This window comes from Benincasa hispida, chromosome 2 (assembly GCF_009727055.1).
Source record: "Benincasa hispida cultivar B227 chromosome 2, ASM972705v1, whole genome shotgun sequence".
NCBI classification, from domain to species: Eukaryota; Viridiplantae; Streptophyta; class Magnoliopsida; order Cucurbitales; family Cucurbitaceae; genus Benincasa; species Benincasa hispida.
Window position 1 is genome coordinate 16,530,270 of NC_052350.1, and position 12,955 is coordinate 16,543,224.

The window sequence follows — 12,955 nt, forward strand, 5'->3', positions numbered from 1 at the left end:
TTATCCTATTGCTTCCTTTGGATTATTAACCTAAACATTTATTTAATCAACAGAATATTTCTCTTTTTAAACAAATCCAAACCAAATCCCACTCCTTCCATTATTATATTATTTTCTTTATTTCTTCTCCTTTCCTTTTTATTCTAGTGCCATGTTTGGTGTGCAATTTCTTACCTTATTTCACTCTTTTTTTAATTAGTTTTCTTCTAGAATTGAACTATACTTTTACAGTTCAATTAAATTACTTATTAGGTTAATTTTCAATTTTCACCCTATGATTAACAGAGTTTGAATTTAATTCCTACATTTTAAAAGTTAGATTTTAATCCTTATATCTTGATAAATCCCTCGTAAATGGTCTCTACCATATAGATTATCTAGAAAAATTTAATCAAATCCTAGAAATTAAATTTCAACTTTCTCTAAAATTATAAGGTTCAACGCATTATATAAAAACCTATATCTTTGATTTTAAATTGTCTTAGTTAGAAACACTTTAAGCTAAATGTGTTGACTCTAGTTAAATTCTCTTTATGTATTCTCTAGTTTTAGAGTGGAAAAATGGTTTGAGTAGTATAAAAGCTTTGAGAGAGTGCTCTTATAATTGGGGTTGGGAAAAGAATTATTATACGTAATTGTAACAATTAAGTTTTTCATGTAAATTCTTGTGTTTCTTATTTTTATTCTTTTCTTTTGAATTTCTTAATTATTTTCTGTTTATTCCTATAGTTGAAGTTAGAGGTTTTTCTACCTATTTTTGGAGTAAAACATGTATGTCTTAAATTTATTATGGTAACGATATTAAAGTTGATATGTACAAAGCTACATCACTTTCACATATATAAATGTAAAAAGAAGATGAAGCTCCACACGAAAGTTAAAACTGTGAAGAAAAAAGGGGGAAAAAAAAAAGGTAGAAGAAGAAGAAAATAGATATAGAACTAAGCTTATTGAAAGCTTAGTGTGTAATGACAAATAAAATCAATGATACCGACAATACAATATTACTTTTAAGCAATAAAACAAAATTATGACCTTGATTTTTCTTTTCTTTTTTTAAAAAGGAATTTATATGTGATGAAATGAAGCATGTGTATTCTGATAAATGAAAAAGATAAAAAAGCATATGAACTTACATACATAAATCCAACCATAACAAAACAAATCATTATATATATATATATATATATATATATATATATAAAAGAAAAAGAAAAAGAAAATTATGGATGCAGCTGTTAAAGGTGGCTCAATAATTATTTAAAAAAAAAAAAAAAAAGGCTTTAGGATGGGTGGCATTCATTGTTGGACAGTCAAAAGGGGAAGCTCAGCTTCAGCAAAAGTTGATAATGGCTTTGAAAGCAAACCCATGATTTGAAGTTCAAATTATATGGTTTCTTTTTTGTGAAGGAAATTAGGGTTTTGTAATTTTAAGAAATAAGTTAGCTTAACCAATAGTTGGAGAAGAAGATGATGTTAAATTAAACCCTAACTTCTAAAATCCTCATCCACAACCATAGGAGTATTAAAGCAGTTAATTAATCTTTGAAGATAAGGTACTTAATTCATTAATATTAAATTAATATCACACTTAGAGGGAACAAAGTACTCTATTAAACAATATAACCCACAAGAATTTTTCTGTACTGAGTGAATCGAACTTCCCTTTGTTTAGTAATTAATTACATAATTAATTTCTGCAAGTGGGATTGCCACGAATTAACCACCTTTACTTATTATTAATTAATATTTTTATTGTTAATGAAGTCATTGGTACGCACCACATATATAATTGTTTTTTTCTTTTTCTTTTTTTCGTCATTTCGCTGCCTGCTTTTTAGCTTCCCCTCCTTTAATTATGGAGAAAAAAACTGTCAGTGCTCTATTTTATTAATTCTATTTTATGTTTTTAGATTCAATCTCTTTTCTATAAACAATTTTTTGAAAATTTTATTCAAATTCTGTGATCAAAATAGTATAAATTCTGAAAACAATATTTTTATATAATTATTGGATTCAAATTTTTAATTTTAAATTTTAAAATGTAAAATTATATAAATAAAGATAAAAATATTTAGAAATACTGGCCTCAATACAAATTCTTTTTAAAATTGTAATGTATTATAATTTATAAATCATAAATCCCTTATCAATCTTTCGGTTAATTAATTTAAATTATTTGAAGTGAAATTTTAATGGTTTTAAAAAAGAGTAAAACTTAATTTATTATATTCTTTTTAATTTTTTAAATTAATGAATAGATATTAATACTTGGCACAAAAAAAAAATGAAAAAATTGAGGTAAAAATGTAAATTTTGAAATTTAAGAATTAAAATAAAACAAAACTCAATGGTAAAATTATAATATCTTAAAACTTAAGAAGTAAATTAAAACCAAACTCAAAACTTAAAAATTAAAAGTGTTATATTTTAAAATATAGAGATAGATGAAAACATTAGGGATAAAAAAACGTTATTAATGGTGTGTATATATAACAGACATGACAAAGCGAATGAAAATGATATTAAAATAAAATCCATCAACATGTGTTATAATATATGATTAATTTAGACATGGATGGTATATTCTACCGTTTTTGTCTAAATAAAATTTGTTGCTTTAATTTTAATAAATATTTTGTTTCAATAGATTCTCATATTCTTTGCTTTACTCTCTCTATGGTTTATTTGATGGGGGAAGAATATGATTATATGAATACCCACAAAGAATAATATGTGCCAAGGTATATATGGAAGATAATAAAGGAGGTGGATAAGGAAGGTACTTGAGTGGAATTAAGAAAACAAAGTGAGATTAAGTGGATAAATAATTGGTTGTAATCAAATTCTTTAATTACCAATTAGGATACATGATTATCAACCTAAAAGTGGGATAAGGGCCCATGTAAGGAAATTGAGTGGAAAAAATGTTTGGAATCTCATTAATCTCACCACTTAATTAATTAATAATTAAGTTAAAATGTTGTTAGCAATTACTTGGAATAAAACTACCTCTTTAAATGAAGCTCAAGTCAACATGAATACATAAAATAAACATAATTATCGTGGTGGGATAACACCGAACTAAGTATGGTTAATAAATATATATATTTAGTTTCACTGACATACAATTGTATTAGTGGTAAAAAGAAAATTATGGTTCAAATCCCCTGCCTTCTGTTATACTAAAAAAATCAAACTAAACTATAAGTATAACATAATATTACAATTTAATTTCGATCCAATATCATTAATTTAATAATATCATAATCAATAGGCGGGTCAAAGTGAGTTTGATTCAGCAATAATTAGTAGGGTTTGGGGACATTGTATTGAGTGGTTTGATTTAGTCAGTTAATTTTCCTGTTTGGCTCCTTCAATTTATTGATGGTAATTTGTCTCGTTCAGTTTAATGTATTGTTCTATCTTAAAACAATACTCTACCGTCATATATTTGATTAATTGTCTAGGCTTCATTACTCAATTATAATGAGTTTTTTTTTTAAAATAATAATAATAAACCACGCTAAACAACTAACAAACGAGGCCTTCCTTGAGAATAGAGCACATCCAATCAAGGTAAATAAAGTCTCAGTATGTCTCTTCAAAAAATTCCTCAAAGGAAGGGGCTCAGGATCAAAACCGAAAACAACTTTTCCCTCACCAAAGATTTGGCGAAAGAATTACATTCATCTTTACGATAAACAAAATAAACACCACCCAAGCAATGGGCAATATCAAGTGAAGCTTCAACCACATTCTTAATTTTAATCAGATCAGTAAACGATTTATTGAAAACATAAATGATGTCATCGAATTTGATTCTACCTAAAGAAGATGACTACGTTGAGAGATCAAGTTACTATCAATTTATAAAATGGCTTAATACATACATAAAGTTTATAAGGATAACAACATATGAGACCCTACTGATTAGAACTGGCCTGGTTAGAGCAATAATGGTTAGAATACACTAATAATTGTGTGTATGCCCCAAAAAAGAAGCAATTAGATGACGTATAGATGAAATGACACAAAATCATTATCATAATTGAAGAGAATATAATGAAGTGATAGGAAAAGCTATAAACATCTTTGAAAAATAAAAAATAAAAAGATGGGTGGGTGACATATCAAATTTGTATAGCAGAAGTTGGTCTTCCCATCAATTATTATTAGATTTTGTTGTCATTGCTTTATATCTTATTAATTGCATACAATTTTCTTTTTGAAGCACTTTGTTTATTTAGATTTATTAACCATTCAATCCGCATATCCACCCGGCGGCACTGAAAATTTAATGTCTTGTCCTCCATAAATCAGTGAACTATATGCGCCCCATTGATTACGTTCAAAACTTAGAAATATTAAAATTTAATAAAGTTGAAACCTTTAGGAGCTTTATTTTTTCTCGGACGGGTGATAGAGATGGAAATATTGAATATCATCCTCAAATGATAAAAGGTTTGTTTGTACATAACTAAAATAATGAGAGAAACTTTAGTAAATATTGAGAAACAAATACGTAAACAATTAGATTGACGCGGAGATATCTCACTCTCTTTAAAACCATGGCGTGTATTGTATCTCTCATCGGCACTAGGATATATAACAACTCACAACTGAAATGTTGTATAGCTTAAACCACTCTATGTTGAAAAGTTGAGGCTTAAAGTTTCACAACTAAGAACATCTCTTTTGGCCAATTGTTCTTAAAGGACCAAATGAGAGAAAATAAGAGAGAGATGTTATTGAATATTAGTTGTGTGGAGAGAAAAGTGAAAGAGCTACTTATAGCCGACTTTAAATTTGGAATATCTTTTACCCTTTGTTAATGTACATTTTCTTCTTTAATTAAAAAACACTATTTAACTCGAAATTTGATCTCTAGAAACTCATATTTAAAAATTATTAGATATTAAAAGTACTACAACGTGAATCAACTATAACACAATATTATACATCAAATCTATGACTCCATATAAAAAAAATGGAAAAAAAAATTGAGATGATGGATTGGTGAGTGAGGATTTAATTTGAAATTGGATCCATCAGGGGGTTTGGTTGTAAATTTGATTGAAGGTGGGGCATACAACATGTGGGTTTGCCTTGAAATAGAATAAAAACATAGAGGAAATTGATTTGGCTCCTTCTATTAATAGACACTCAAAAGGACAAACCCAAACAGAGAGTCAAGTTATTTCCTCTGCCTCTCTGTTCACAGTAGGAAAATCACATAATGTGTTAGGAAATAACCTCTCACTCCTATCGTTCTAAGTAAGAGAAAGCAAAAAAAAAAAAAAAAAAAAAAAAAAAAACAAATATATATATAATATATAATATATATTTATTTATTTAAAATTTAAAAAAAAAAAACACACAAAAAAAACACAAAAAATTAAGCCAAAAATTCCAAAACCAAAACGATTCACTAGAAAAAAAATTACTATGTGAAAAATTATTATAGTTACATCAATATTTCACTCTCAAATTAGAGAATACATCAAATAAATTTAACTGAACTTGATACATCCAAATTTAAAGTATTATAACTGAAGTACGTTTAAAATAAAGTAATAGACTCATTTTATAGCATATAGAGTGCATTCTTTTTCTAGAAAATTTTCAATATAGGACAAGTAGTCTTTTAATATTTTGTCGAACACCAACAATACATTGATAATTTACTGCCATTTCAATCATCACATTTCGCAGATTCCTTCCCCACCCCTCATCCTCAAGGCGTCCCACAATTACTTTGCTGGTATATCATTTCCTTTGGCACAACATTCAATAAACATTCAGATTTGGCCGCATGTGTCCTTCTAATGCCAATTGTACGGTTTCAATTTTCGAATCCAACTCATAGATATTGTTTCTTTGTTGTGTTTCCTTTTGTTTCTTAGCGGATATCGGTCTTGTTCTCCCGTCTTGAAAATGCTCGAATATTAGCTTGGTCACTGGTCAGGTAGAGGTAGAAATTAATGTCTCAAATGCTGTTAACATGTACGGTATCTTATCTTCTAGAGACCAACATTATATAATTAGCCTACACGGCTACACAATATAGCCTTTATTACTCGATTTACATAGAGGGGTTGCTTTTCTAGAAAAATTAATATAATCTAAAGTGGGAAGATTTTAAAAGAAAGAAGCAATGTCATTCAATAGTAGTAGTTACTTACGAAATCCAATCAAAGCAACTTAAAAGTAATTGTCCAAGGAAGTGCACTAATCATGATATTGCATGGTGGAAATCATAATCAGCATACTGTGTGTTGTGTTGGTGTAATGGAATGTACATGTAAATGTCGACCCCAGTTGTTCCTTTTTATGTTTCGGACGGCAATGACACACAAATCTGATTTGCAGAATTTTAGAGGCCCATTTTCAACATCATTTTTTTCGACTAAGGTCTCGAGTGCAGTTTGAATTAACCCTCAAATATTTTACTACTTTCAACACAGCCTTTCTTATCCTATCTGATTTCTCATGCGGCGGATGGTTGATTTCTTTGCTGATGATAAGGTAATCGATCAATGATTTTCCACCTGTTTTGTGTTTGACTATGCATGTAGTGAATATTATCGTCCTCTACACTGTGTTTTGTTCTACATACTAGGACAAATCCAATGATAGTTTGTACTATTCCCCAGGATGATAAGTTTAGTGCAACAGTTTTTGGTTTTTTTTTTTTTTTTTTTTATCCACTCGAGAAGAATAAGGCTTTTATTTATGAATGATGGTACTGAGTTACGAGCTTCATAAACTATTGTAGATGTCTTCAAAAATCTTGTCTTCTGACATGTAATTTCTACATTCATCTCCGTAGGGTAGGAGCCAAGCGGAACCACTTAGCGGTTATCCTACAATCCAACATGGGCAATGAATAAAGTATAAACTAAAAGCCAGAACATTGGCCTTCTTGTCACATGAAGATTGAAACTAAGCATCAGAATCCTCCAAGTGTGAATAGAATGTGCACTGTATAATGTTTTTGTGAGGGTCCTTTGTGCTTCCTGATATTTCACTATCGATATATCCCTCAGCTCGTATTGTTCCATCACAACAAGGCTATGTCTTCAAAAAGTTTCAAGGGGCATTTATCTTTTCTAGCTGCTAGTGCACTATTTGAGACCCCATTCTGGTGAAAGTATAGTCAAGACTCACATGGGCAAAGGCATCGGTGACAACTAGGCTTCCCAAAGAATCGGGAGTGACAGAATCATATTACTCAACCTATCATGAACAAATTCCTATCTCGGAATTGCTACATAACTTAATACAGAAATGGCTTGCTAGGTTCAAACCAAAGTGAAGAAATTTGACCAAATTCAATAATAAGAGATGGGTAGTTTGATAAGAAAACAAAATAAAATAATAGTGATGTTTTCATGTTGTGTCAAGCACTGTGAAACAATCATGCATTTCTCCGATCATGAGAGGGAAATCAGGGGTTATGGAATGTGTCAAAGAAAGCACCAAATGGAATGGAGTGGCGAATTGCACCGAGGAGAGAGGAAGAGAAATGATGTGTGGAAGATGAGTCAGTAACCAATAAATGCAAAAGAAGAACAAATGCGATGGCGCACTCGTTTTCCAACTCAAGGGTACACATGCCTTTTCTCATACTCCCAGTTGCAAGCAGAAGACAATGGTTAAATTACTTTGAGGGGAGTGATTCCTTGACCCCATGTATGTGTCCCACCGGCCACCACCACCTTCACTTGGGTAATCTCCAAAATTCTCTTTGGTTCCGTAAGTCCAATCTTTCTTCCCACACCCTGGTGCTCAGATGTGCCTGTTATTACCAAAAGTCTACTAATGGATGTCTGCCTTTTATCTGCTTCAATTCCCCTTTCCAACTTCAGGATTGCCTACATCATGTAAAAACGACAAAAGCAGAACCAGCACTGTGTTAGATTTATTGCTCATATATAAATATATGATAAAAATGGAATACTTTAGTACCCCACACCCAACACTGCCAATGGGCCTCTTGTAACGTGGGGGTTTCTATCCTGGACAATGGCTTGGATTTGAATACTCGTATACTGCTGGAGTGATTGGGCCAATATTATTTCTAAGGATTACGTACCCAAAACAGTTGCCTTAAGCAAAGATGTCTGAGAGTAAGTATTTCTCTAAGAACCAAATCCTCTAAAAAGTAATATTTAGAAAGCATCGTCACAACATAACTTGGTAATCAATGTTGTACACGATGAGGAAGGTGAATCTTTTTTTCTCTGAGGGCAAAGACAATCAAAATTCAGGGCACCAGTATCCCTCTCGTAATAAACCAGCATTCTAAAATGGTGCTCCATTTATAGTTTATGATTCAAGGAACCCAAATTCCATAGTTTCAAGAATTGGTTGATGTAAACAACCAATTATAAGGATGATAAACTAAAGGGAGTTTACATACAAGGATAACCTACCTACAGCAATATAACATTACACATCCAAAGAACTAGTTAATCAGCGATGGCCTAAAACGTTGAAATTAGATACAACCTCCCAACAGAAGGTAACTGTAAAAGCTATAGTGCCAGGATATTACCTACCAACAGCAATATAACATCACACATCCAAAGAACTAGTTAATCATTGATGGCTTAAAATGTTGAAAGATACAACTCCAAATAGAAGGTAATTGTAAAAGCTATAGCACTATACAATGATAGTGAAAACTTTATCTCAATGTTGTTCTGCTGGATGATTATCATTTTCCCCTAAAAGAAAAGAAGAAAGGAAAAGAAAGTTAGTTCGTAACGGAAACGGAGAGGAAAGGCAAGTTCAATTTCACTTACGTGTTCATCATTAATGTAATATTGTCTCCCTTGAGAAGAATCCTCCCTGAAGGGACAAAGAAAAGGGCATTTGAGATAATGTTGTCATTAAAGTATAAAAAAATGAACAGCAAAGGAGGGGGAAAGAAGGCCATACCAAGTGCCTTTTTACTCTTTTTCTTAACATTAACTTCCTCAGCATCATCAAGCACTAAATTCATGTACTCATCAAATCCCTATACGTCCAAGAAAATATAATCAATTTAATGACAAAAAAGGAACAGCTTCCTCTGACTACCTCCCTTATAACAATGTCAATTAGTCAGCAAAAACATAGGTAATTACAAGTTTATAGCAAATGATAGAACAAGAAAATCAAATTTTTAAGTACAAGATAATGCCATAAACACATTCCTGCATGTATTTACAGAATCTTAAGCAAAGCTAAGGGTTATTATTAGATTATTGAGAACATTAGATAACCAAACAACTTTTTTAGGGTAAGGAACAGTTCGATAGAATGTATGAAATTTGAACAGGAATGAAAACCAAGCCCAAGGGAAATATTCACTAAACGATGAAAATTGTAGTCCTGGCAGTGGGTCTAATGAATTAAAAAGATAAGCAGGATACTGAGAACACATCACAATCTATGCAGCAGACCATTTACACCCTAATTTGCTCATTGAACTACATAATGAGATATAGTGGAAGAACGTGATCTAGACAGGGTATGTGACATTAGTAGCAGTAGAACTACTCACAGTGGTTTAAAAAGTGCATCATGGACTCTATGGCTACAACTTTTTACTTGCTTAGAAATTAGAAGTAATAGATGCAAAAAAGCAAGTATTAAATCGCAATAATTTATAACATGAAGTAGATGAAAGGACGCGAAACATACAACTACATACAACTAAATATCCAAAGTTAAAGAGACTAAAGACTTGATTCACTCAGTTCACATGAGAAAAAATGAACCCAAATATGCTTTGTCAAAGATAACTAAATATCGAGATAACTCTAAACATGGAAAATTTTCCCATTAGAGACTCAATCTATCTTACTCTGGGACCCAACTAATATTCACTAGCTACAGAAAGAAATGAGAAATTAGAACTACTACGATCCATTCCTATTTCTAGGGCGAGTTGGTTGATAGCTAGATAAGTGGCAATTTCAAGCTATGTCTCAGATTTCAACCGATTTCCACCATGTGTTTTAACTCTTGATAGTAATGTAAAATGCAGTCAAAATACGAAAAAACAATCTTGAAGGCATGCTAATTTATTTTGTGACATAAATCCATTTCAAGTAGATTCAAATCCAACTTGTAAGTTGTAACTAACAAACTGTCTATACAACCCAAGTTTTCAACTCAATAAATTTTGCAGAAATTCATTATGTGATTGTTGAGTAGGAGTTCAAGGGCCTTACCAAGGACGTCTCAACTTTAAAACACGTTGATGTCCTTTTCAATCCACAGGAAAAAAAAAAAAAAAAAAAAAAAAAAAAAAAAAAAAAAAGGAATTCCTGTAAGAAGCAAGCATATGGGAGAGTAAATTGCATCCATCCAACTATGAAGAAGCATTTCAATCATAAGCATATGCCAACAAGAAAACTCGAATGTAATTAATCCATTTAACTAAAATCAAAATATAGGCATCAATCCTTGTTACATTAATAGCAAAGAGAAAAAAGAAAAAAAAGGGGGTCAACCAGCAAAAAATAAAAATCTTACAATAATTCGGCCTTCGATCCTAAGGTCCTTTTGCTCAAATAGCCAAATCTGAATACGAGCTTTCTGCAATGGTTTCAAACTAACTCGAATTAGAAAAGCGAAACTAGACCAGAAAAGCTAGAGATAAGTAAGCAAAATTTGGAGGAGTAAGTTCTTACACTTTGAAGAAATCTGAATATCAAGTTCTAGTTCCAAAGAAGCAGAAACACCGGGATCGAGTAAAAACAAAAAGTGACAGATACGGAAATTATCAGTAAAGCGTAGAAATAGATCAAGGGAGCCCCAACCAGGAAGTAAGAAAAGTGAATAGATTCTGAGCTTACAATGGGTTGGGTCATAATCCTCTGCACTTTGGTGCTCGCCATGGCTATCGAAATTCTACCGAGGATGAGATGATCTTCAGGCGATAAGAAACGAAACCCTAAACCACTTTCATTCAACTTCCAGAGACCCCTCCCACATTTTAATCGCGCTCTAATCATTTGGTCCCACCCTTTTTCTTTCAAAATTGGCGCTTCCATATTCCAAACCGAAATTATTTAAATTCTAAATTAATAATTATATCAATTTTATGTTTTCCATTATTAAATTAAATTATGCATTGATGGAAATTTTCCTTAATATCCACCTGTCTCAATTTCAAATTCACCAATTTCCCTCCAACTCCATTTATTTCCAAATTTTTCTTCGTTTACCGGACGTATTTTTTCTCCTTCTTGCAATTTGATTCATCCACTCAATTTAAATCTATTGTTTGCCTTATCAAATAATTTAGATGGAAATAAAGTTTATTTTTAATTCTTTTTATGACGAGTTTATTTTTAATTTAAAGCATATAAAATTTTAAATTTGATATAAAATATTAATATATGGTTAAAATAAGGAAGATTTTCAAAAATAAAAAAATAAGATAAACTATTTATACAAAATAGTAAAATTTTATTTGTTTTTATAGAGACTGATAGAAGTCTATCCGTATCTATCAATGATAGAAATTATAGAAGTCCATCACTGATAAAAGTCTACCCGTATTTTTTTTTTTTTTTTTTTTTGCTATTTTTATAAATAGTTTGACATTTTTTTCTATATGTGAAAATTTCTCTTAAAATAACACGTCTTCTCAAAATCATATCAATTTTATTAAACACTTTTCTCGGTTTAAAATTGAAGTTTACCAAACACTACTTTTACTTCACAGTGATAAGATAGGTTTTTCCCAATGAAAATGTACAGTGATAAAATTGAAGTTTACCAAACACTACTTTTACTTCACAATGAAAATGCAAATGAAGAAATGATTGAGAATGAAATGTCCTCTAATGGTTAAGAAAGAGATACTACGAACTTATTCGAGGATTTAATAACCGAAGCATGTAATGAATTATATCCTGGTTGTTTGCAATTTTCGTCCTTGAACTTTTTAGTGAAGTTGATGCATATCAAAGTTCTCAATGGCTGGAGTAACAAATCGTTTGACATGTTGCTGAAATTGTTAAAAGCAGCATTTCAAGCTGGTACCTCTATACCTACTTCCTGTTATAAAGCCAAGCAAAAATTGCGTGATTTAGGCCTAGGTTAGGAGTCTATTCATGCATGCAAATATGATTGTGTATTGTATTGGAAAGAGTTTGCATATTTGCAACAATGCCCCATTTGTGGTGAGTCTCGGTACAAAGTTAATGATGGCAAGGGTAAAAAAAGTACCACATAAGGTATTGCGTCATTTTCCATTGATACCGAGATTAAAACGATTGTTTACATCAAAAGAAGGCGCTTCTGACATGAGATGACATAAAGATAAGCGAGTTGAAATGGAGGATGTATTGCGACATCCAACTGATGCAGAGGGGTGGAAACATTTTGATCGTGAATTTCCTCATTTCGCTTTAGATCCCCGAAATGTTCATTTTGGATTAGCTTCAGATGGGTTCAATTCATTTGGAAATATGAGCATTTCTTATAGTATGTGGCCTATGGTGATAATTCCTTATAATTGCCCCCTTGGAAATGCATGAAGGAAATAAACTTTTTCATGTCTTTGCTCATACCTGGTCCAAAATCTTCTGGAAAGGAAATTGATGTTTACTTACAACCATTGATTGAAGAGTTGAAAGAGTTATGGACAATTGGTGTGTGAACTTATGATTCTGTTGCTCGTGAGTTTTTTCAACTATATGCTACCTTATCATGGACGATTAATGACTTCCCTGCGTACGATGACCTATCTGGGTGGAGTACAAAAGGTTATGAAGCATGTCCAATATGCAAAGAAGATAATTCATTCTTTAGGATAAGAGGAAAAATATCATTTATGGGACATCGACGTTATCTTCCAGAGAATCATAGTTGGCGTCGAAGTAGACAACATGATGGAAAAGTTGAACGTAGACCTCCTCAAGTTGTAATGAATGAAGAAGAGATCTTA

The 12,955-nt window shown here is 31.3% G+C and overlaps 1 protein-coding gene across 4 annotated transcripts; it reads right to left on the bottom strand.

Annotated features, from left to right (window-relative positions):
- Window positions 1-7,315: 7,315 nt before the first annotated feature.
- LOC120072261 (small nuclear ribonucleoprotein E-like) lies at window positions 7,316-11,014 on the bottom strand. Of its 4 annotated transcripts, none has more exons than XR_005480399.1 (7): window positions 10,854-11,012; window positions 10,689-10,715; window positions 10,531-10,593; window positions 8,947-9,025; window positions 8,811-8,856; window positions 8,565-8,732; window positions 7,334-7,877 (listed from the first exon to the last, which is right to left on the bottom strand). XR_005480399.1 is itself a non-coding variant. In XM_039024689.1 (6 exons), exons 1-6 carry the CDS (start codon window positions 11,010-11,012, stop codon window positions 7,868-7,870), a joined length of 384 nt encoding a protein of 127 aa, XP_038880617.1. In that variant the 5' UTR covers window positions 11,013-11,014; the 3' UTR covers window positions 7,316-7,867. The 4 variants fall into 4 exon arrangements, 2 of the variants coding, with proteins under 2 accessions (XP_038880617.1, XP_038880616.1); XR_005480398.1 differs by having other exon boundaries at window positions 8,561-8,732; XM_039024689.1 differs by lacking the exon at window positions 8,565-8,732 and having other exon boundaries at window positions 7,316-7,877; window positions 10,854-11,014.
- Window positions 11,015-12,955: the final 1,941 nt, after the last annotated feature.

What these genes read in the sequence shown, in the direction of transcription:
- LOC120072261 (XM_039024689.1), bottom strand. Translation starts at nt 11,012, where the DNA reads ATGATTAGAGCGCGATTAAAATGTGGGAGGGGTCTCTGGAAGTTGAAT. An exon ending in GGATCGAAGGCCGAATTATT is followed by an intron (nt 9,026 to 10,530) that starts GTAAGATTTTTA and finishes TTGGACGTATAG; the next exon opens with GGATTTGATGAGTACATGAA. An exon ending in AAAGAGTAAAAAGGCACTTG is followed by an intron (nt 8,857 to 8,946) that starts GTATGGCCTTCT and finishes TTGTCCCTTCAG; the next exon opens with GGAGGATTCTTCTCAAGGGA.